This window comes from Delphinus delphis, chromosome 9, assembly GCF_949987515.2.
Source record: "Delphinus delphis chromosome 9, mDelDel1.2, whole genome shotgun sequence".
In the NCBI taxonomy this organism is placed as follows: domain Eukaryota; kingdom Metazoa; phylum Chordata; class Mammalia; order Artiodactyla; family Delphinidae; genus Delphinus; species Delphinus delphis.
Genome location: NC_082691.1, coordinates 98,958,177 through 98,981,979, shown reverse-complemented (window position 1 = coordinate 98,981,979; position 23,803 = coordinate 98,958,177). Strand labels below are relative to the sequence as shown.

At 37.5% G+C, this 23,803-nt stretch overlaps 1 protein-coding gene and 1 pseudogene across 1 annotated transcript in view; both read right to left on the bottom strand.

Moving 5' to 3' along the window:
* The window catches only part of CNTNAP2 (contactin associated protein 2), a 1,416,746-nt gene that overhangs the window by 658,424 nt on the left and 734,519 nt on the right, over positions 1-23,803 (bottom strand). The window contains exon 13 of the mRNA XM_060019815.1: positions 14,425-14,625. Coding sequence (XP_059875798.1) covers positions 14,425-14,625 — 201 coding nt within the window. The remainder of the gene's footprint in view (positions 1-14,424; positions 14,626-23,803) is intronic.
* Positions 10,598-10,761, bottom strand: LOC132431399 (U2 spliceosomal RNA; annotated as a pseudogene).

Here is a 23,803-nt window from a genome sequence, read left to right as displayed (position 1 = left end):
TGATGAGTCTGGCTAAAGGTTTATCAATTTTGTTTATCTTCTCAAAGAACCAGCTTTTAGTTTTATTGATCTTTGCTATTGTTTTCTTTGTTTCTATTTCACATATTTCTGCTCTGATCCTTATGGTTTCTTTCCTTCTACTAACTTTGGGGTTTTTTTTGTTTTTCTTTCTCTAGTTCCTTTAGGTGTAAGGTTAGATTGTTTATTTGAAATTTTTCTTGTTTTCTGAGGTAGGAATGTATTGCTATAAACTCCCCTCTTAGAACTGCTTTTGCTGCATCCCATAGGTTTTGGCTCATCATGTTTTCGTTGTCATTTGTGCCTAGGTATTTTTTAACTTCCTCCTTGATTTCTTCATGATCTCTTAGTCATTTAGTAGTGTATTGTTTAGTCTCCATGTGTTTGTGTTTTTTACTTTTTTTTCCCTGTAATTTATTTCTAATCTCATAGCTAATTTATTTCTAATCTCTAATCTCACAGAAGTATTTCTAATCTCGTTATGGTCATAAAGGTGCTTGATATGATTTCAATTTTCTTAAATTTACAAAGGCCTGATTTGTGACCCAAGATGTGATCTATCCTGGAGAATGTTCCATGTGCACTTGAGAAGAAAGTGTAATCTGCTGTTTTCAGATGGAATGTCCTATAAATATCAATTAAATCTATCTGGTCTATTGTGTCATTTAAAGCCTGTGTTTCCTTATTGATTTTCTGTCTTCATGATCTGTCCATTGGTGTAAGTGAGGTGTTAAAGTCCCTACTATTATTGTGCTACTTCCATTTCCCCTTTAATAGCTGTTAGCCTTTGCCTTATGTATTGAGGTGCTCCTATGTTGGGTGCATATATATTTATAATTGTTATATCATCTTGGATTGAGCCCTTGATCATTATGTAGTGTCCTTCCTTGTCTCTTATAACATTCTTGATTTTAAAGTCTATTTTATCTGATATGAGCATTGCTACTCCAGCTTTCTTTTGATTTCCATTTGCATTCAATATGTTTTTCCATCCCCTCACTTTCAGTCCGTATGTGTCCCTAGGTCTGAAGTGGGTCTCTTGTAGACAGCATATAGATGGGTCTTGTTTTTGTAACCATTCAGCCAGTCTGTGTCTTTTGGTTGGAGCATTTAATCCATTCCCATTTAAGGTAATTATTGGCATGTATGTTCCTATTACCATTTTCTTAATTGCTCTGGGTTTGTTTTTTGTAGGTCCTTTTCTTCTCTTGTGTTTCCCACTTAGAGAAGTACCTTTAGCATTTACTGTAGAGCTGCTTTAGTGGTGCTGAATTCTCTTAGTTTTTGCTTGTCTGTAAAGCTTTTGATTTTTCCATTGAATCTGAATGAGATCCTTGCTGGGAAGAGTAATCTTGGTTGTAGGTTCTTCCCTTTCATTACTTTAAATATATTGTACCACTCTCTTCTGGCTTGCAGAATTTCTGCTGAGAAATCAGCTGTTAACCTTATGGGAGTTCCCTTGTATGTTATTTGTTGCTTTTCTCTTGTTGCTCTTAATAATTTTTCTTTGTCTTTAATTTTTGTCAATTTGCTTACTATGTATCTTGGCATGTTTCTCCTTGAGTTTATCTTACCTGGGACTCTTTGCCCTTCTTGGACTTGGGTGGCTATCTCCTTTCCCACGTGAGGGAAGTTTTCGACTATAATCTCTTCAAATATTTTCTCGGGTCCTTCTCTTTCTCTTCTCCTCCTTCTGGGACCCCTATAATGCGAATGCTGGTGTGTTTAACGTTGTCCCAGAGGTCTCTTAGGCAGTCATTATTTCTTTTCATTTATTCTGTTCCATGGCAGTGATTTCCACCATTCTGTCTTCCAGGTCACTTATCTGTTCTTCTGCCTCGGTTATTCTGCTATTGATTCCTTCTAGTGTATTTTTCATTTCAGTTATTGTATTGTTCATCTCTGTTTGTTCTTTAATTCTTCTAGGTGTTTGTTCTTTAATTTTTCTAGGTCTTTGTTAAACATTTCTTTCATCTTCTCGATCTTTGCCTCCATTCTTTTTCCAAGGTCCTGGATCATCTTCACTATCATTATTCTGAATTCTTTTCCCGGAAGGTTGCCTATCTCCACTTCATTTACTTGTTTTTCTGGGGTTTTATCTTGTTCCTTCATCTGGGACATAGTCCTCTGCCTTTTCCTTTTGTCTCTCTTTCTGTGATGGTGGTTTTCGTTCTGCAGCCTGCAGGACTGTAGTTCTTCTTGTTTCTGCTGTCTGCTTTTTGGTGGATGAGGCTATCTAAGAGGCTCGTGCAAGCTTCCTGATGGGAGGGACTGGTGGTGGGTAGACATGAATGTTGCTCTGGTGGGCAGAGCTCAGTAAAACTTTAATCTGCTTGTCTGCTGATGGGTGGGGCTGGGTTCCCTCCCTGTTGGTTGTTTGGCCTGAGGTGACCCAGCACTGGAGCCTACAGGTTCTTTGGTGGAGCTAATGGCGGACTCTGGGAGCGATCTCATCAAATGAGTACTTCCCAGAACTTCTGCTATCAGTGTCCTTGTCCCCTCGGTGAGCCACTGCCACCCTCTGCCTCTGCAGGAGACCCTCAAAAACTTAGCAGGTAGGTCTGGTTCAGTGTCCTGTGAGGTCACTGATCCTTCCTCCTCAGGGGCCTGGTGTGCACACTACTTTGTGTGTGCCCTCCAAGCCTGGAGTCTCTGTTTCCCCCCAGTCCTGTTGAAGTCCTGCAATCAAATCCTGCTGGCCTTCAAAGTTCGATTCTCTGGGGATCCCTCCTCTTGTTGCCAGACCCCCAAGTTGGGAAGCCTGACATGGGGCTCATAATCTTCACTCCAGTGGGTGGACTCTTGTGGTGTAATTGTTCTCCAGTTTGTAATTTGCCCACCCAGTGGTTACGGGATTTGATTTTATTGTGATTGCGCCCCTCCTACCATCTCACTGTGGCTTCTCTTTTGTCTTTGGATGTGGGGTATCTTTTTTGGTGAGTTCCAATGTCTTTCTGTTGATGACTGTTCAGCAGCTAGCTGTGGTTCTGGTGCTCTCGCAAGAGGGAGTGAGCGCATGTCCTTCTACTCCGCCATCTTCAATACATAATCTCCCCATTTTATTTTTATCTTTCCTTCTCTCTCTCTCTCCCTCTTTTTCCTTCTCTCTTCCTTTCCTTCTCTCTCTCTCGCATCTTTCTGCCTCTCCCCTACCACTTCTTTCCTCCCCTTCCTTTTTATTTTTTTTAATATTTTGTTAGAAAATACAGGAGTTCTGGAGGCACATAAGCCTAGAGTTTAATCTTGGTTTGGACGCTTATCACAATATTTACCGTTTTTCCTGTGGTGAGTTAATTAACCCCTCTGAAGTTGTTTCTTCAGTTATGAAATGGAAACTGTGATATATATCCTGCAAAGTTTTGGAGGTGGACTGAATGAGCCAATATATGTAAATGCCCATGGTAAATGTTTAATACTAATGCCACTTCCCCTCCATTTATATCATTACCTAATTTGGAGATAATTATTTTTAAGTATTATTTATCCAACTATATAGGTAACAATATATTTAGCCTAAACTCCAGATCCAATACCAAGAGAAAGAAAGAGTCATCATTTCTTCAAGAGAATTTAAAATATGAGGTGAAGGTCAAAGTGGCTGTGGCATTCCTAGTAAAGTATCACTCTGCAACATTATTCACTGTCATAAAAACTACCAGTTGCTGGTTGTGGCAAATAGTAAGCAAACACAACAGGGTAATTAGAATCCAGCTGCTATTTGGGTGACTTAGTATTTTAGAGAAGTTTTGTCACTCCCTGATGGGAAAATAACAACCTACCAAACATACAGTCTTCAAAATAAAATGTACCTATTATTTCATCCATATGCAATTCTACGTAGAAATGCATAAAGATGAGTTCTTTTAACTTTGTTTCTTTGAACTTCTTTAACATTTCCTTTACTTTGCATGGCAATGGGATTTGATTCAATTATGAGTAAACAACAACAAAACTGCAAAATAATGTTGATGGGGTGACAGAAATATTTTGCAGCTTTTCTAAGGTCATGGATATAGAGTGTTCTTATTTGGATCTATGGAAATGCTTGACTCTAGGCAGAACACTGAGTGGACAATGAGTTAACAATGCCATATCCCTGGTGGACATATGCCAATTTGGTTAAAATGTGAGATAGAGGTGTCTACAGGTTTTTTCTGAAGCAACACAGAGAACAGGAAAATCTTTTCTTTGACTTATTTTCCTGACTAAAGTTGATCTACTTGATTCATTCAAATTGTCATTGCTGTAACCATATAAAGTGATATTTCATTTGGCAACTTGACACCAGGCTCAAATGTGCCCTCATCAGAAATGGAGAGATATGAGAATAAAATATCCCTCAACACCTCTAACATGTTGGTCTGTCTCACCTGTCTGATTCCATAGAGAGGTACACGTTGCACAACTGAGGGAATAAATCACTGCTACTCTAGAATTTCTCAGTTGTCCATTTAAAAAATAATGTTTACTGGTAAATTTTATATATCAACTTAGCTAGGCTTAGGTGCCCAGTCACTAAACCAAACACTAGCCTAGGTGTTGCCATGTAGGTATTTTATAGATATCATTAAAGTCTATTATCAATTGACTTTAAGTAAGAGTGGTTATGCCAGATAATCTGGATGGGCTGATTCTATCAGTTGAAAGGACTTAGAGTAAAGCTGAGGCAAATGTTATTTAAAAAGTATTATCTTTGCCTTCCTTGTATTCTCATAGCATCCAGCAGAGTATTTTGTATTCAATAAATGTTGCTGAATAAATAAATGAGCAATTTCTCAATAATACTCTAGATATTTCCAAGATATTTTTATAGTAAAACTCTCTTTTCTTTCAATATCCTGTTTAAGGTATTTTGAATGGAGCTGGAGGAATCAGGCTTGCTGACTTCAGACAATACTACAAAGCTACAGTATACCACTGACACAAAAAATACATATAGATCAATGGAATAGGATATAAAGCCCAGAAATAAACCCATGCGCCTATGGTCAGTTAATCTACGACAAAGGAGGCAAGGGTATACAATGGAGAAAAGACAATCTCTTTAACAAGTGGTGCTAGGAAAATGGGACAGCTACATGTAAAAGATTGAAATTAGAACATTCTCTAACACCATATACAAAAATAAACACAAAATGGATTAAAGACCTAAATGTAAGACTGGATACTATAAAACTCCTAGAGGAAAACGTAGCCAGAACACACTTTGACATAAATCACAGCAATATTTTTTTGGATCCGTCTCCTAGAGTGATGGAAATAAAAATAAACAAATAAGACCTAATTAAACTCAAAAGCTTTTGCACAGCAAAGGAAACCAGAAACAAAATGAAATGACAACCTACGGAATGGGAGAAAATATTTGCTAACAATGCTACCGACAAGGGATAAATTTCCAAAATATACAAACAGCTCATACAGATTAATATCAAAAAAACGAACAACCCAATCAAAAAATGAGCAGAAGACCTAATTAGACATTTCTCCAAAGAAGACATACAGATGGCCAACAGGCACATGAAAAGATGCTCAACATCACTAATTATTAGAGAAATGCAAATCAGAACTGCAATGAGGTATCACCTCACACCAGTCAGAATGGCCATGATTAAAAAGTCTACAAATAATAAATGCTGGAGAAGACATGGAGAGAAAGGAACCCTCCTACATTGTTGCTGGGAATGTAAACTGGTGCAGCAACTATGAACAGTATCCATACTGTTCCTTAAAAAACCAAAAAGAGAGTTACCATATGATCCTGCAATCCCATTCCTGGGCATATAGCCAGAGAAAACTCTAATTAAAAAAGATACATCGAGCTTCTCTGGTGGCGCAGTGGTTGACAGTCATCCTGCCGATGCAGGGGACATGGGTTCGTGCCACGGTCCGGGAAGATCCCACATGCCGCGGAGCGGCTGGGCCCGTGAGCCATGGCCGTTGAGCCTGCGCGTCCGGAGCCTGTGCTCCGCAACGGGAGAGGCCACAGCAGTGAGAGGCCCGCGTAACACACACACACACACAAAAAAAAAAGATACATGCACCTCAAAGCATCACTATTTACAATAGCCAAGGCACGGAAGCAACCTAAGTGTGCATCAACAAATGAATGAATAAAGAGGATGTGGTATATATACACAATGGGAAATTATTCAGCCATAAAAAACAACGAAATAATGCCATGTGCAGCAACATGGATGGACCTAGAGATTATCATATTAATTAAGGTAAGCCAGATAGAGAAAGACAAATATCATGATATCAGTTATATGTACAATCTTAAAAAATGATATAAATGAACTTATTTACAAAACAGAAATAGACTCACAGACATAGAAAACAAACTTATGGTTACCAAAAGGGATAGTGTGGGGGGTGGAAAAGGTAAATTAGGAGTTTGGGATTAACAGAGATACAGTACTATATATAAAATAGATAACCAACAAGGACCTACTGTAGAGCACAGGGAACTATATTCAATATCTTATAATAACCTATAATGGAAAAGAATCTGAAGAAGAATATATATATATGAATGAATATATATGTAAGTATATATAACTGACTCACTTTGCTATAAAACTGAAACTAATACACTGTACATTAACTTACTTCAATTAAAAATGATTAATAAAAACATAATTTATCAAATCTGACAAAGTAGGTTTATCCTCATTTTATGATGTCATTAAAATGTATAATTATAAAGATTATGTACAACCAAAAAAGTTTGATTTAAGCACACGAAGAGAAAATTTTCAAATTCTACAGAGTGATATAGGATTACTTCAAAGTTCTCATTTATTTCTATTTTAGTCATTAAAAAATGAAGCTACACACACATAGGCACTCACAAAATAAAACGGCAGCATTAAAAACAATCTTTATCATGCTATAGAAGGTCAATGTTCTTCAAAGTCTCACCTTAAAGCTCAAAATGTTGGCAACTTGAAATGAGTACACTTTTAGTAGAAGTCAGACAAGCTATCCTCAATAATCTGTATGAGCTGTCCTTGAGCTATCCTCAAGCTATCCTCAGATTTATTGAGGATAGCTTAAGATTAATTTATTAATCAAAATATTGGATTTGACCCAAGGCCACTTGACAAAGAGTATTTCTAATCATAGACAGAAAAAGTAAATGCCAGGAGGGAAAATGTTCTTTCATGGTGGTTGAAGAGATAGGGTGGGTACAGATACTGCTGGGCTTAGTTCTAACCTCACTTCGGTGGCAGCACACTGACCTCTCTACATGTTCACACTTTCTTAATGTGTCAGAAAAAAAGGTTTATAGTAGGACAGATTTGCATTTGAACCCCAGCTTGCCCGCTTCCAGCTGTAGTGATGTTCAGTGAGTTTATTCACCTCTTTGAGCCCTGTGTTTGCAAAATGGAGATAATAAAAATCTACTTTGCATAACTTTGACAATTAAATGAGATAAAATGTCAAGGATGGTATTGGTCAATAGAATTTACTGGAAATCTCTACCTTTTTCTTTACCTCCTTTCTCAGAGCAGGTGTTCATTCTTTGCCAAGGCAAATTCCATACTCTTTTTTCTCTCGTGGGACTTCTTATGTTCCTTATCTGTCTTACACTTTTAGCTTCATCCTCTTCACTGCCTCCTACATTTATAAACTTACTCATAACTCCCTCATCCTTAAAATCCCCAAACCCTCACTTGGGCTCTGCCTTCCGGTTAAGCAGCAATTCTCTATATAGCCATCCCTTTACCATGGAACTTTTTGAAAACCTTCACTTGTTTCCTTTTGCCATTCATTCTTCAGTGGCTCCACCCAGCAGACCCCACAGACGTGAAACTCCAGTGGCCTCGCAACAGCCAAAGCCAGGGGCTGACTTCCTTCTTTGATGTCTCACCACTGACCACATCTCAGTTTTCCTGTTTTTGTTTTTTACCTGTTGATTGTTAAACACACATTTCCCTTAGCTTCCCCTTTATAAGGCTTTTCTAATTTGATTCTCTTCCTACTGCTCTGATCATTACTTTTGAACCCCTTTAGTTAGCAGCATCCACTCCTTAAATTACTTTTTCAAGTTAGTATTTTCTTTCCTTCTGTTCTTTTCTTGCACCTCCCATGACCTCTTTGAGTCATCCTGTGAAGGCTTTACAACTGTTCATAGTCATCCATTTTACCTTTACCCCTGGGTACATGGGAAGACTGCATTTTCCCTTCCCCTAAAGTTACTCTACATATACGCAATCACAGATCCTGTTCATTCTACTATCTAAACTTAAAACCGGCTTTCCTCCTAATTCCCAGTGAGCATACAGGTCATCCAGTCTCCTCTGCACTCCCGTGACATTGTACCAGATGGTCCATCATACAAACTCTGCCCTTCCTGGATTCTATCCTCCTCATCACAGCCAGAATACCCTTACTTACAACCACTTCCTTTGCCCTTGGAGTGAAACCCTTACCATCACTCAGAGACTCTGGACTGATCTCCTCAAGTCTGCTTTCCTCTCTCTCACCTTAACGTTCTCTGCTGCAGCCACTCTGACGTCTCTCATTTCCTTCAAAGTCCTGTGCTCCTTGACCTGCATCTCAGAACTACTGCACATTCTCACATCTCAAACCTAGATGTCCCACTGCCATTTTTTTCTTAGTTAACTCAAATGAATCCTTCACACCTCAGCCTACATATCACAATTCCTGATACACAAGAAACAATACATATATATGGATTGATTATCTCATCCATTATTCCAGCTGAGACTTTGATCAACTCCTACCCACACTGCTGAAATAATCTCTACTCTCCCCTGTGACCATTCTGTCCCTTTTAACTACAGGGTCCTCTATGAAGATGCCAGTTGCCTGGGTGTAGAATATTGTTAGATTTAATTTTCTGATTTTACCTTTCAGTTATTACTATCTTCATTGCTTGTCCCATTTAATTGTATCCTCCAATTTCATTACACTTATTTAACATAATAATTAAGTAGATAAATGATTAATCTTTTGATTAACATACTGACTAGTCACAATGAAACTCATTCACGGAAAATACCAGTCTTTAGTTGCAGTTGAGCAATGTTTTATCTATGTTGTTTCAAGAGTTAAACATCATAGTTTCTTATAATGCACATCACAAGCTGAAAATTCACTTTTTTGATAGCTTCACTGAAGTTTAGAACTTTTTTCTAAAAATAGGTTATAAGTTATAATGCCAGACTCACGTTTTCTTGTCTTTTGGATGCCACTAAATCACAGTTCAGTACCATTAAAGTATATTGAATCTTACACAGCTTACTTAACAGGTAAAAACTGTGAACATAACTCCTTTTCAATAGATACAAAATCTAATAGTAAACTACCCAAAAGGATGGATAATTTATACTGTTTCTTTCCAAAAAAGAAGCAATAAAACTATGACTTATGAGAACAAAACTACATGGCACAATGAAAAACACTGAGAACAAATGAAATCAACACTAAATATAGTCAGAAAAATAGGAAACATATCAACTTTATATCTCTATAATTAAATATTTATATATGTAGGGAATAAATGCTTTAGAAGAAAATGCTTAATTAGAAAGTATAAAGTTTTATAAAATAAATACATGACAACAGTGCATCTAAAATACACAAATAAGCATTTAAAATCAGGCTAATAGGTCTTATCCAAATATAGAGAAATATTTTTGCCATTTAAAAGCATTAGGATTGTTGACTAAGTCTTGTCAAGTGGGATCTAATATACTTTCTCCTGGTGTCTAATTTATCAAACTTAAGTTCTTGAGGTATTTATTCTCAGAAGTAGATTTCATTGTTTAAAGATTTCTGCCTTTCATTAAGTTCAGATATCAGTATATTTGCAGTTCTGGGGATATGAATATAAAACATGTTAACATCCTTGTGGTTTTGGATAGCTATTAATGTTTTGTTTTTTTTTTTCCGTTTGGGTAGAATTAATTTGTTTATTTTCAAATTGGATGAAATCAAATAACCTTGTCTTTGTTCTGTGTCTTTTGTAAAGTTGATTAAGGACAACTGAATTAACAGTTACATTGCAAGGATGGATACGACCATAAAGAATGGCAAAAGCATTACTTTAAAATTGATTCCGTTTAAAGATTTTGTAGTAATAAAAAGAAGTGATGGGACTTTCCTGGTGGCACAGCGGTTAAGAATCTGCCTGTCAATGCAGGGGACATGGGTTTGAACCCTGGTCTGGGAAGATCCCACGCACTGCAGAGCAACTAAGCCCGTGAGCCACAACTACTGAGCCCGTGTGCCACAACTACTGAAGCCCATGTGTCTAGAGCCCGTGCTCTGCAACAAGAGAAGCCACCGCAATGAGAAGCACGCTCACCGCAACCAAGAGTAGCCCCTGCTCACTGCAACTAGAGAAAGCCCACGCGCAGCAACGAAGATCCAACGCAGCCAAAGAAATGAATAAATAAATAAATTTTTTAAAAAGTGATAACATTGTAAGTCATATATTACTATCCTTGTAAGAGTTGTGAGAAACCATTAATGAGTAAATCTACATTTGTTAGCTAATGGTGTGGTACAACTAAAGATTTATCAAAATAAAAATGAGGTCCATATACATGTAAAATCAACTCTTTATCATAAGTATCATTAGCAACTATAGAGCCCCAAATGAACTCTTGAGGGTAAGGCTCTTAAAACAATAACATTTTAAGTACATAGCTATTACAAACCCATTTGATATTCATTTTACACTTGATCTTAGCCAAAAGGCCAAGAAGCGATTGATATTCATTTTAATTGCCATGACTATAATGAATATACTTTGTATTCAAACAGATGTCACAAGTACTACTACAGAAGTTCCAATATAATTCAGCCTTAGTTAAGAATGAGTAAATGGTTATTTAAAACGGAACGTTACCAGGAAGGAGGGAAAAAACCAATTACAGAAAACATCAGCTCCTTAAAATAGCAAATTAAAGATTTGTATTAAATTATATTCTTTCATACTTGGACACATACAGAATACAGTAATACAGGAAAACTTGCTGTATCAACCACTCCTTTTCCTTGCCTCAGCTGTCTACAGATTAATTAACCCTGAAAATAGAAATTGGGATATGAAAAATGACTAAGAAGAGTAGGCTGAAATTCACTTTACAATGGTCTACGAAAAGGATTTTTAAAATACCACTATGCCGATTTATTTTAGCTGGAGGAACAGGTAGTTATGTATGCCATTTTATTTCAGTTGGTCAGACAAGTTCTAATATTCCCTTTAATCTTCTCCCACACAGAGGACTGATGCCTTAAAATCCAAGATGAGAGGCCTCATGCCATAAATTAAAGATGGTATTTTTCAATGTACGGTTCACTGAATGAGGCATGGATGTTTGTTAAAAGCAAACATTCCTGTGCCCCAACCAAGTTCTCCCGAGTCAGAATCACGGAATCAGCATTGTGACGAGCAACCTGAAAATTCTGACGTACACACTTGTTCAAAAACAACTGACTGAAGGTTGAATGAGGTAATATTTAAAACAATATATTTGTCATTTCATTCCAGTCAGCAAACATTTATTAAGTCTGATCCTATGTGAGTAAAAATTTGACACATGGAGGGTGTCCCCAAAGGCAAGAAGCATATGATAACATGATTTTCAATGCACAGTTTAGTAAGTATAATAATAACCTGCAAATGTCTGCAAACGCAAAGAAAATAGTGTGCTTACTGTACAGATTAACAATTCACTCTTGATTTCAATTTAGTAGTTCTTCCTCTGAAAAGGTGTCTGGAGGTTGAAGAGAAGTGTGTTTAGCTTATTATGAGAAAACGTAATGGAAGTATTTTTAAAAACAAATTTATCCTGTTTCCTGATGGTTTTGGACATCCTGGGTTTCCAAAAGGAGGGTAATAAGTGTGTGAGGCTTCTTGGTGGATGGGGGAAGGCACAGAGTATACCAATGAGGGAAAGGAAGGAATGAACTACAAGACCAGAATCGCTAAAAGCAAATTGTTTCTCTTACCTCTAGCCTAATTCTCCTGGTGCCTGAACTGTAAGATAAACTTATTTGGAGGTTGCATTGTGTTTTTTAACCACGAGAGCAAAAATTCAAACCGTAAAAGTTGACTTTGGAGTTTAATAGAAGAATGGAAGAAAATAAAGAAAACAAAGCTGATGGTACCAAGTTATTTTTCTGGTCAGCAGTTTTCCCTCACACCATCCCCTCCAGGACTGGAGACTGATGGACTGGAATCTTTGGAGTGAACTTCCACAGGGAGCACTCACTCATGAAACTGAGGGCAGACAAGCTGATGGGGTTCACTAATTGTGCCTAGTGCTCCAGATTTTCTGTAATCGTTGGTTGACTTTTCTTAGCACTGGAAACAGGATCCAGTAAAAATAAAATAAAAGGCTGAAATAAGTGAAGGGGGATAGAAGAACAGTTGTAGGGACCTTCAGGGATTTCCATTGCCCACAGCTATGGTTCTCACAGTGGTCTCTAGACCAGCAATACCATCATCACCCGGGAACTCATTGCACTAGCACACTCAGGCTGCCGTAGCAAAATACCATCGGCGGAGTGGCTTAAACAACAGACATTCTTTTCTTACAGTTCCAGAGGCTGTAAGTCCAAGAGCAAGGTACTGGCCAGTTTGGTTTCTGGTGAGAGTGCTCTTTCTGACTCTTCCTCTTTTTAAAAACCACCAATTCAGTCAGATTAGGAATCCAACCTTATAACCTCATTTAACCTTAATTATCTCCTAAAAGCCCTGTCTCAAATACGGTCACATTAGGGATTAGGACTTCAACGTGTGAATTTTGGGGGACACAATTCAGTCCAAAACACTCGTTACAAATGAAAATTCTGGAGCCCCACCTCAGACCTATGGAATCAGAAATTCAGGCGACGAAGCCCAGCAGTTTGTGTCTCATTAACCCCTCCGGGTTATTCGCATGCACACTAAAGCCTGAGAAGCATGGGCCTCCAGGGAAAATTCTCAGCATTGCACTTAATTTCCTCCACGGTTTCTCCCATTTGTACTTTCCAGCCTCATTTCTTACTGTGTTTTGACACGAACTCTGCTTCTGCTAAACTACTTCTCACCGTGGCCTGGAAGATCATTCGTATTCTGTCCTCCAGACTCTTGTTTACTCTCACCAACCTCGAATTGTCTTTCAACCTCTTTAATGAAGCATCACTTCAACATCCCAGCCACAGTCATGTCTTCTTTCTCCAAATAGCAAAAACATAATTGTCTGAACCAATCATTTTCATATTTTACAGATTTTACTTTCTTAGAGTTCATAGGTTATACTTGTCTGTAATTTTAGCACAAGGCTTTGCACATAAAAGCACTTAAATCTTCAAAACATTATAGACTGTCCTGCTTATAACTCTTCTCTGTGACTCCCTACAACACTGGCCCCAATACAACACTAATTTGGGGCATCAAGCAGTCCCTTGGTCTCTGACATAATGCCACTTCCAAAGTTGTTTAATAATAAAAAAAATCATCAATATACTATTTGCTCTTTATTAAGTCCTTAAGTGCATCAAGACTTATAACAGGCATTTAGTATATTCCCTGATCAAATTCTCACAATCACCGTGAAACAGGCATTATGATCCCTCTTTGACTGAAAGACACTGGAAACTGAGGCAGAGAAGTTCAGTGAACTCCCCCAAAGTCACATACACAAGAAGCAGCAAGGCTGAAAAGTGTGAACATGTTTCTCTGACTCAAAGCACATGCTTTACTTCTATGTTATGCTATAGACGAAGAGATTTAGTTTGCTGTCAACGTAATGAATTTACTGCCAAGAATCCCAGAGTGTATGGCTCTTGTGATAAAGATACTTCCAATATACCCTTTGTAAACTATCTTCTTTACCCCCAACACACACACACACACAAGTCCTGAAGCACTGCTAAAAGTAAGCCATCGTGGAAAAAAAGAGCAGACTTCTTGAGACCCACAGATACTGTTAAATGACTACAGACAACAAACAGCTCTAAGTTCTATCGCTCTTCTATATGCTATTTACCTGCAGACAGCCTTCAGAATTCTTTCATCTCTATGTTAGAGACAACTGAAGAACTCAAAGGGAATTACTTGAAAGTTCACAAGGAGCTTTGATAAACTTTTGCCCAAAGCAAATACTGATAATTACGCACTAGAAGCACTGACACACACACACATACATGCATATAAAATTTTTAAATCGCAAAGTTAGAAATAATGGAATTTTTCTGAAAAAATGGTATTTCTTAGCTTCTTTCTCCAGAAAGAAAAAACAAGTGGTCATATTTTACTTTCACAGCTGCCCGTGCTTTGAAGACTGGACTGTTAAGAAATAAGCCACACCTGTTGGACTGTTTAGGTAATTCCAATCACCAGCTAAGATAGTAACTAAAAGTAACATTCCATTCTCAGCCTACCTGGGGTGTTCAACAACCTGGACATCTTGCAGAAATAGGAGATGTACTGCTCACAGTACTCGGCGCTGTTGGTGATGGCGCTGATCTGGTCCATGGAGGCGCTGTAAATGAGCTGTGTCACCGAGTATTTTTCTGGGTTGTAGCCCACCACCGTCGTCTGCATCTGCAAATCATGAGACACTATCGTCCACACTTTGTCCTCTGTGGGGAGAAAAATGCCACGACAATGGGTCATTAGTATGCAAATGCATCTTCAAATGTCAGAAAATAAGTGAGCTATAATTTCACTGGTGTTTTCCCTGAACTGCTGTAGAACAGAGCTAAGGATAGTAATACTTGAAGTAACCCCTACCCTTTCTCACACTTAAGTTCTGCTTATATAGACAGAGTAGAAAAGTAATATTTTTTTATTAAAAACAAACGCAAGATAGCTCCTGAAAATGAAACCAAATAGCCTGAGAATCTGGTTGATGCTCTAATATCTGCAGCATTGAATGTGAGGCCCATTGTGTTCCAAAGGCTTCCCGACTCTGTAATCCCTCACTCCTTCCGTAGAACAGTATTTGCTCCTTCCTAAAGGAACTACGTGCTCTCAAGTCTCTGGATCTTTGTACGTGCTGTTTGCTCTAATCAGAATATGCATACTCATCTTGTCAACAAATATTCTTTTCACCCTGACCTTTCAGTTATAATTAGATACTGCATGCTCTGTTACTGAAATGCTCTACACATGTGGAATGATGCAAATAAGTAATTATCTTGGTGTTTTGGACCCTGAAAATTTCAATATGTGAAAAGGAGAAGCATATATAAGATTGATGAGATTAAATTAAAATGCTATATAGTTCTGCATTTGAATTAGAAGCATCACTATGAACCCAGGATGATGTTATCTTTTTTAAAATGTAGATATATGTCTTAGCTCTGTCCACTGAAAAAGTGCCCAAACAAGGACCAACCTCTGGCACCCGACTGTCATTACTCAATACCACTTTCCATTAAGAGAAAACTAAGCTCCTGGAGAAATGGCTGATTCAGGGCTGGAAATGGATAAGAGGAGCCTGGAACATATTGTCACTTCAGAAACAAACTACTGGAGACAGAGAGTGGTTCAAAAAACCCCAGGGCCAAAGAAGGATGATTTTAATTAACATCAATAAGAATTTCCTGCAATGAATTAAAATACAGCAAGTATATTTAACTCCATGAATTTGTACAAAAAAAAGAAATGTCTAATTTTGGAAGATGCTGGGTAACTAACTCATTACTTTGAATATTGGTAAATAGAGGCAAAGAATCCAGCATTTAGCCTACCTTAGCTATATGAGGTGTAATGTAACTAAATACTTTCTTTACGGAAATATTTCAGCTCATAAATGAAGGCTAAATGATAAATGTTTTAACTTCTAACAAGTTAGTAGGATCTAAGTAGGATTATTCACGGTCACTAATACAACAAGTAAAACCGGAGGAGACATGCGTCCTGGGGATCAGGAGGGGCAGGCAAGTACACAGGCCTACCTGTGGAGGGGTGTGGACAAAACTCAGAGGTGAATTTCACCAAGCTTACAGACCTACCTGCCAACTTCTAGAAAACACAGGGGAAAGGGGAACATGTTAAATGTCACCAAAGGGAAACAGCGAAATCCATGCTGTGGAAAACTGTATACATCATACAATCTAGTTTTTCAACAGGTGAGTGATAAATAACAAAGGAAGAGAGAGAGACACACACACAGGAGAGAGACAGACGGAGAGACAGAGAACTTTAGATTAAGAGAGATGAGAGATATCCTGAACTTGCCCCTCCTGAGGCCTTCCTATTTCAGGAAATGGCAACTCCACTCGTCCAGTTCTAGGACAAAAGCCTTGGAGTCGCTCTCAACTCTTCCCTTTCTTCCACCTCCTCCTGCAGCCTGGCAGTGACCCCCGCCTGCTCTACCTTCAATAATTATTCCGAATCTGGGCACTCCTTACCCCACCCCCCACCACTGCTCTGGTCGAAGCCCCAGGGCCGCTCGCCTGCATCCCACAGTAACCTCTAACCAGTCCCCTCTTTCCACCCTTGCACCCTCACGCCTACCTTCAACACATCAACCAGGCTGAGGTTTTCGAGCACAAGTCAGATTCTGACACAGCTCAGGGTCCTCACATGGCACCCGGTCTCGTTCACAGACAAAGTCTAGTTCTTAGAATAGTGAAAGACGCTCCGAGATCCGGCTCTTCCTTGCCGCCCTACTAATCTCTCCCTTGCTCCCTTGGCTCTGCCTCCTTGGAGACTCGCACTTGCTCTTTCCTGCATCTAGAGCCGTCTTTCCTCAAGCCCACTCTTTCTCCAGATCTGAGCTCCAGTGACAACCTTCCCTTCCCGAGTCCCACCCCACCACGGATGCTCTCCATCTACCTGCCCAGCTTTGCTTTTCTCCATAACGTTTATCTCTATCTTAGGGCACATTTAAATTATTTTTAAATGTCTGTCTCCCACCATTAGAAGGGAAGAAAGCAGGGATTGTTTCAATGCTATATGCAATGTGTTTAGGATGGTAATTGACATATAGCAGGTCTGCAAAAATATTAGTTGAATAGAAGAATGAATTAATTAAAATAAACAGAATACAAATACTTAATCTAGGAACTTTTAAAAATCGCTTTCGTTCAAGTTCTGCCGAGACTGTCCTTAGAGACTGTGGACAGGCCACTTCACTCCTCTGAGCCGGAATCTCCCTTCATCTGTTACGACATGGCTCTCTATGGAGACTTCCCAGCTTGCTGTTCTTAAATTGATTAAAAGAAGTTCAGTTATGGTGTCCCCTGTAGTCATTTTCTATAGATAATTGTTTTTCCAGTTTTATCTTTGGCCTGATCAGAACTGCCTTCCTTTAGTTCCTCTGATACAGCAAGAAAAGCTACAATATATTTTGGTAATTCTGTCACTTTCTGACATGATTCTGAAAACAAACTGATTGTCATGTATATCCAGACCTTCAGATTTACCTTCACCTAATTAAAAATTCATTAATTGAATTAGGGTACTTCTATCACTTTTCTGTTACAATAAGTCTATGGCATAGAATTCTCAAATGTTTGACACCACTTGCTTTTTCCTCCCTCCCTCCTTCCTCTCTCCTTTCTTTCCCTCCCTCCCTGCCTTCCTTCTTCGTTTCTTTCTCTTTTTCTCTTCCTTTAACTTCTGATGGAACAGCATTCTAATCTGACCCTCCTTTAAATATCATAACCCCCTTTTTATATATACAAAATAGGTTAATAAAGGCAAACATTAACTAAGCAAGTAAAACAGAATGATCACCAATTATGGTCACTGTCAATAACTTTAAAAAGACTAACCAATTTGTTAATGTTGATGAATCTCTAACATTTTGGTCCTGGTGACTTCTTGACCCTAAACTCTAGTTCCAGCCATCTCAGCACACACATTTCATCATCAAAACCCTCCCTGTACATTATATCTTTATATTTGTTTTATAGTCCACTCATTCATTCAACAAATATTATCATGTATTTACTTACTATATGACCAGTACAGATCTAGGCACCATGGAAACCACAGCAAAAAAAAAAGCATTCATAAATTTTTGCAGCTTACATTCTTACATTCTGGTGGAGAAAAGAAAACAGATAATAAGCAAAATTAAAAGAACACACACATATATATATATATATATATATATATATATATATAGTTAGCCAGTGATAATGGCGAGGAGGAAAAGTAAATCAGGGAAGGGAAGAATAGGCTGTGTGTACAGGGACTGCATTTTTAAACACAGAGGAAACCATAAAAGCCCTGAGAAAGTGACATTTCAATAAATAAGGTAGCTATCCAGCAAGCCACGTAGATGTCTGGGGAAAAGTATTCCAGACAGAGGGAATGAAAATGCAAATGTTCTAAATCTAGAATATTCCGGATGTCCTTCAGGTATACAAGAAAGCCAGTGAGTGACGAAAGAGGAGAGGAGCAGAAGTTGAAGGCGGAAATATAATGAGCATGAGTGGATTGTGACCTTACAGTGAGATGGAAAGCCACTGGCTTTGGAAGGTTTGGAGCAAGTGAAAGTAGTTTGCTTTAACTTCATCTTTGACATACCATTCTTTGCTGCAATAAAATTATACTTCAGAGGGGTTTGAAAAATAATATATATATGTACCTTTATAAAGATTTAAAACTTTCTACAGTGTCATGGCATTATAAAAGGTAACATATAAGCTCTATTTTGATAGCATAAAACAATTACTGTTGATGCATCTTACAAATTATTTGTTAATGCTTGCATATTACACATTGCGATGGCTCCTTTGGAGCTATTAAATCTTAAATGACAAATGGATATTAACAATTTTGCAGATATCCAGCATCTAGAAGAAAGTTATGCTGTATAGATTTTTCTTCACTAGTATCATAAGTGGAAAAATTAAAAATCTTATTCCCATATTCACAGTGTGTTTATATAGCATGTATTGTAAGATATGTGTGTAATGCAAATAAAAATAATGTGTATGGAAAGTTCTAATTTCTGCCACTGTCCGTTTTCATGAAGAAGCAATTGATAAGCTAGTGTATTTCAAATATTCTTTTTGGATCAGTGTGCTAAGAAAATGGCCTTTGTGATTACTTAGTGCTTAGTATCTGTCGCATCATGCAATTACATATTTAAAAACTGTCACATTGTACATTGTTTTAAATATAGCTGATTTAATGATATGTTTCAAATACTGGGGTACATCTGGAACATACTGTGGGAATACCTCCCTCTCCTTGGCATTTACAGGGTCCTCAAGATTACCCAGCTTAGTTGTGTTGACATATGTACATTAGAAAGGTCGCTCTGCTACCTGTATCAGTGACCCCATATCCTTATCCTAACTGTAATTCTCAGGTAATTCACTTCATGAGAACTCAATTCCTGGCACAGTTGGAGTTATGACCAGGGCCTGATAAAGCCAGGAAATGACCAGTGAAGAAGGCAAAGAATTACTCCTCCCAGAATATAACCAGTTTCTTCATCATACATATGGCTTTTCTTTGACTATTTTCCATGTTATTTATCCATATATAATCTGAAGTTCACAGTACAGAGCAGGTCTTTATACAGCACATTTTAATTAAAGTCCAATCTGACCTAATTCCAGTGGAAAAAAATTTTGTGTCCCATACATCTGAATATGCATCTAAGTGTTTCTGATTTTCAAGCAGCATCATGGTTCTGGTTATTGACCAATTTGTCAATCTGGGAGCTTTTTACACCTTTATTCAAATTAACTCTGAAATGATCTTTAAAATTAAGGGAATATTGTATTATAAATTACCTAAATTTAAAATGGTGTATAAAGCTTGTTAGGTGGGCCTCAGCAACATCTCCTTGTGGTCCAAATCCCTGAGCAGCCCTATTACCTATTACAGTAATTCTACAGGAATGACGTTGGGTCTCTCACTCTGAGAGTAACACAACTGAAACTGAACTATAATACATGCCTCACCTAAGATTTTCCATATTGCATGTAAAACTTGGCCTGCTGCATAAAACTAGTGAATTCGATTTTGTATATCCTTAAATTTCTTCTCTATCTCATAAACTGCATTCTGATTAACTAGGTTTGTGGTTTTCTTTGAGCATAGAAGTCTTAATAGTTATTATCCTGATTCAGTAAATCAACAACTGAACCTCAACTATGAGGAAGATATGAGCAAGGATCGCCAATGAAACACTATAGCATCAATAAGAATTGCTTACATGTTTGTAGCCTTACAGGAGAACACAGCCAAGGGAAGAAGCCTACCATTTAAAAGAAACCATGTTCTCATGTGAAAAATTTTGAGTTCCACATAGTATCAAGATGATGTCATTTTAGAGAGCATCCATTTTGAATCTCTTCAATTAGAGATTAAGAAGTCAAGTGTAATAGAGTTACCACATGATCCTGCAATCCCACTCCTGGGCATACATCCAGAAAAGACAAAAACTCTGGTTCAAAAAGATACATGCACCCCAGTGTTCACAGCAGCACTACTTACAATAGCCAAGACATGGAAACAACCTAAATGTGCATCAATGAATGGCTAAAGAAGATTTTATATACATATTATAAAATAATATGTATATAAAATGGAATATTAGCCATAAAAAGAATGAAATATTGTCATTTGCAGCAACATGGATGGACCTAGAGATTATCATGCTAAGTGAAGTGAGTCAGAGAAAGACAAGTATCACATGATATCACTTATATGTGGAATCTAAAAAAAATACAAATGAACTAATTTACAAACAGAAACAGTCTCACAGACACAGAAAACAAACTTTCTCAAAGGGGAAAGGGTGGGGGAAGGGATAAATTAGGAGCATGGGATTAACAGATGCACCACTATATATAAAATATACAACAAGGATTTACTGTATAGCACAGGGAACTATATTCAATATCTTATAATAACCAATAATGGAAGAGAATCTGAAAAAGAATATATATATATGAATCACTTTGCTGTACACCTGAAACTAACACAATATTGTAAATCAACTATACTTCAATTAAAAAAAAAAGTGTCAGAAGTGATAAGTGGCTTGACCAAATGAATACGAAAAGTTAGTGCCAAAATAATGGAAACTTTGTCCCCTAATTCTGGATTTAGTGCTCTTTTCACTACACATGTCTTTGACCCAGTGGTGATATGCCTGGTGACATGTCAAAGTATTTACTGTCTTCCCCACAGCACCCCACTAATTTTCAGGGGGCAGGGGAACATAGACACTATTTTAGACTTTTTAAATATTATTTTAAATTACAATATACAAGTTATTACATCAAGAAAAATGTCATAAAATCATGAATACATTCATAAACGATTACTGAGTTTTTGATCTGTTTCAGCACGATGTTAGGTTCTGGAAGTTCAAGGATGAAAAAGACTTGAGTTCCTGTCCTCAACAAGCCTGTAGTCCAATGGAGGGGAGAAAACATTAAGCTTGAAATTGCAAATTGCGAACAGGTGCTAAAACAGATATATGCACAGGGTCTTGTGAGTTCACATGGAAAGTCTGTATAACCCAGCTTTAGACAGCCATAAGTGACCCAAGAGGACATGGCATTTTCAGTGAATGATGAAGGTTAAATAGGGATGAGCCATATGAAGATGGTGATAAAAGCAGTTTCATTCTTCTTATAGCTCAGACCAAATACCTTGGAGACAAAACGTTCAGTAAATGGGATCTGGATCAACTGGAAATTGAAGGGTCTGGAATGGTGAAGTATAAGATTGCATTCATAACAATTGCATATGGGTTGAAAGTTCTAGTAGATCGTCACGGTGTAGGTGTTGAAATGCTGTGGAGATGGACGATTAATTTATATTTTTAAAAATATTTCTCCAAAGGCATATAGGACAAGCCCACAGCTAACATCATACTCAACAGGGAACAGCTGAAAGCTCTGCTTCTAAAACTCTGGAACAAGTCAGGGGGAATATGATTAGGGATATACCTAGGCTTTAATTGATATTTGATGTTATATTTCTTAATCTGGGTGTTGTATACAAACTAGAAATACTTCATATTGAAACAAACAATTAACAGGTACCTTATTTCAGGTAAACTTTATATGAATTCCAGATTTGCAACAGTAATAATCTAGGAAATACTGGTCATTTTACATGAGCTATGTGTGCTTTACTGCATAAGTCACAGAACAATTTCTTATATAGTTGCTTATCCAAAGTATTAAATAATTCTACAAACTATGTTAGGTTATAATGATGGTAGACTATGATGGTTTTTTGTTTTTGTTTCATTTTTTAGTCATTTGTCAGAGGATCTATTTGAAAATTTCATCAGTCTTCCAGGCAGATAAGTTTAAAGACCACTAATTTTATAGACCATTATTTTGTTTAGAAGGTTTTCTCAATAGTTATGATCCTATTGACACAATTTAACTTACTAGAAATCTTTGGTGTCATATTTTTCTCCCGCCAAATACATTTTGTGTGAGCATCACAAGCATCTCTGTAACGTAGACCCTAATATCATAGAGGTCATTTCACCGTGGTGGGCTTCGATGGTTTGAGCCACTCCATAATGCCTGCTGTATGCAGCTCAGGTGGCATAAGCAGCTTCAATCACGTGTAGAGAAATAAGGATATAAAGCAGACGGAACCCCTGCAGGAAGCACCGAGGAAATGAACTAAAAGTACAGATGATGTTCTGCAGGTGGTGGAAAATGTTGATCATTTTTATGCTCACAATTCCAGCTCAAAAATGGAGTGTTGTGAGCAAGTATAAATAATGGTGGCTCATTCATACCCACCTGAAGAACAATCTGGAGCCTATGTATATCGTTTTTCAAGGAAGACATTAACTATTTTCTGGGAAGAAGAATATTTGTTAATGTTTTTGTTCCACTGTAGAGGTGTTAACATTCTTTTACAATACGGCTAGAGTTACTGACTGCATTTATATGAATACTTAGACAAACTAATCTTCCCTTTCCTTTTTCTCTCACACTGGGTAGAGATGTAGTTGGTGTGTATTTGATAGTCTGGAGTTCATCTCTGTGGCAATAAGATTTCTATCCTGTGTAGCAAGGAAATGTTACTCTTCAATTTGTGTTGCTTATAATGGTAATTAGATTTTGATCTGAGTTCAAACTTGGATACTAGGTAAACGTCATCTTGGATCAATGACTGACCATTTCTGTGGACCTTTCAAGATAACACTTGCTTCCTATTATTTAAAAATACCTTAAAACATATTGCACACACTTGGTTAAAAAAAATCACTTCAAGTATTTACCACACTGACCTAGCTGTAGTTCAAATATGCCAGGCACTTATGCTTTAAGGCTTCTGCATGGCTGTTTCCTCTGCCTAGAGGAATTTTTCCATATGGTCTCAAGGCTAACTCCCTCGCCTCCATTAGTCTTGATTCAAATGGCATGTTCTCATTGAGGTCTGTGAAGTCCATCTTATTTAAACTTACTCTGTCCCTTCCCTTCTCTACACCCAAAGCACATACGTATGGCCTTTGAACATAGTATACAATTTACTTGCTTGTTATTTTTATCGTCTTTCTCCCTACCCCACCTTCCTCATAGACTATAAATTTCAATATATCAGTGAATTTTTAAAATAAATTTTGTTTACTCATGAATCTTAAATTCTTAGAATAGTACCTAGAAGTCTGCAGAAGTTCATAAATATTGTGCTAATAATATACCTTAACCCTTTCTTCACTTAGTTTCCAACAAATCTCTATCACAATCATCATCAGTGATTTGATGGTATTTGGTAGTATGTATCCATTTGATATATACTAACAAATGTAAAATAGATAGCTAGTGAGAAGCAGCCACATAGCACAGGGAGATCAGC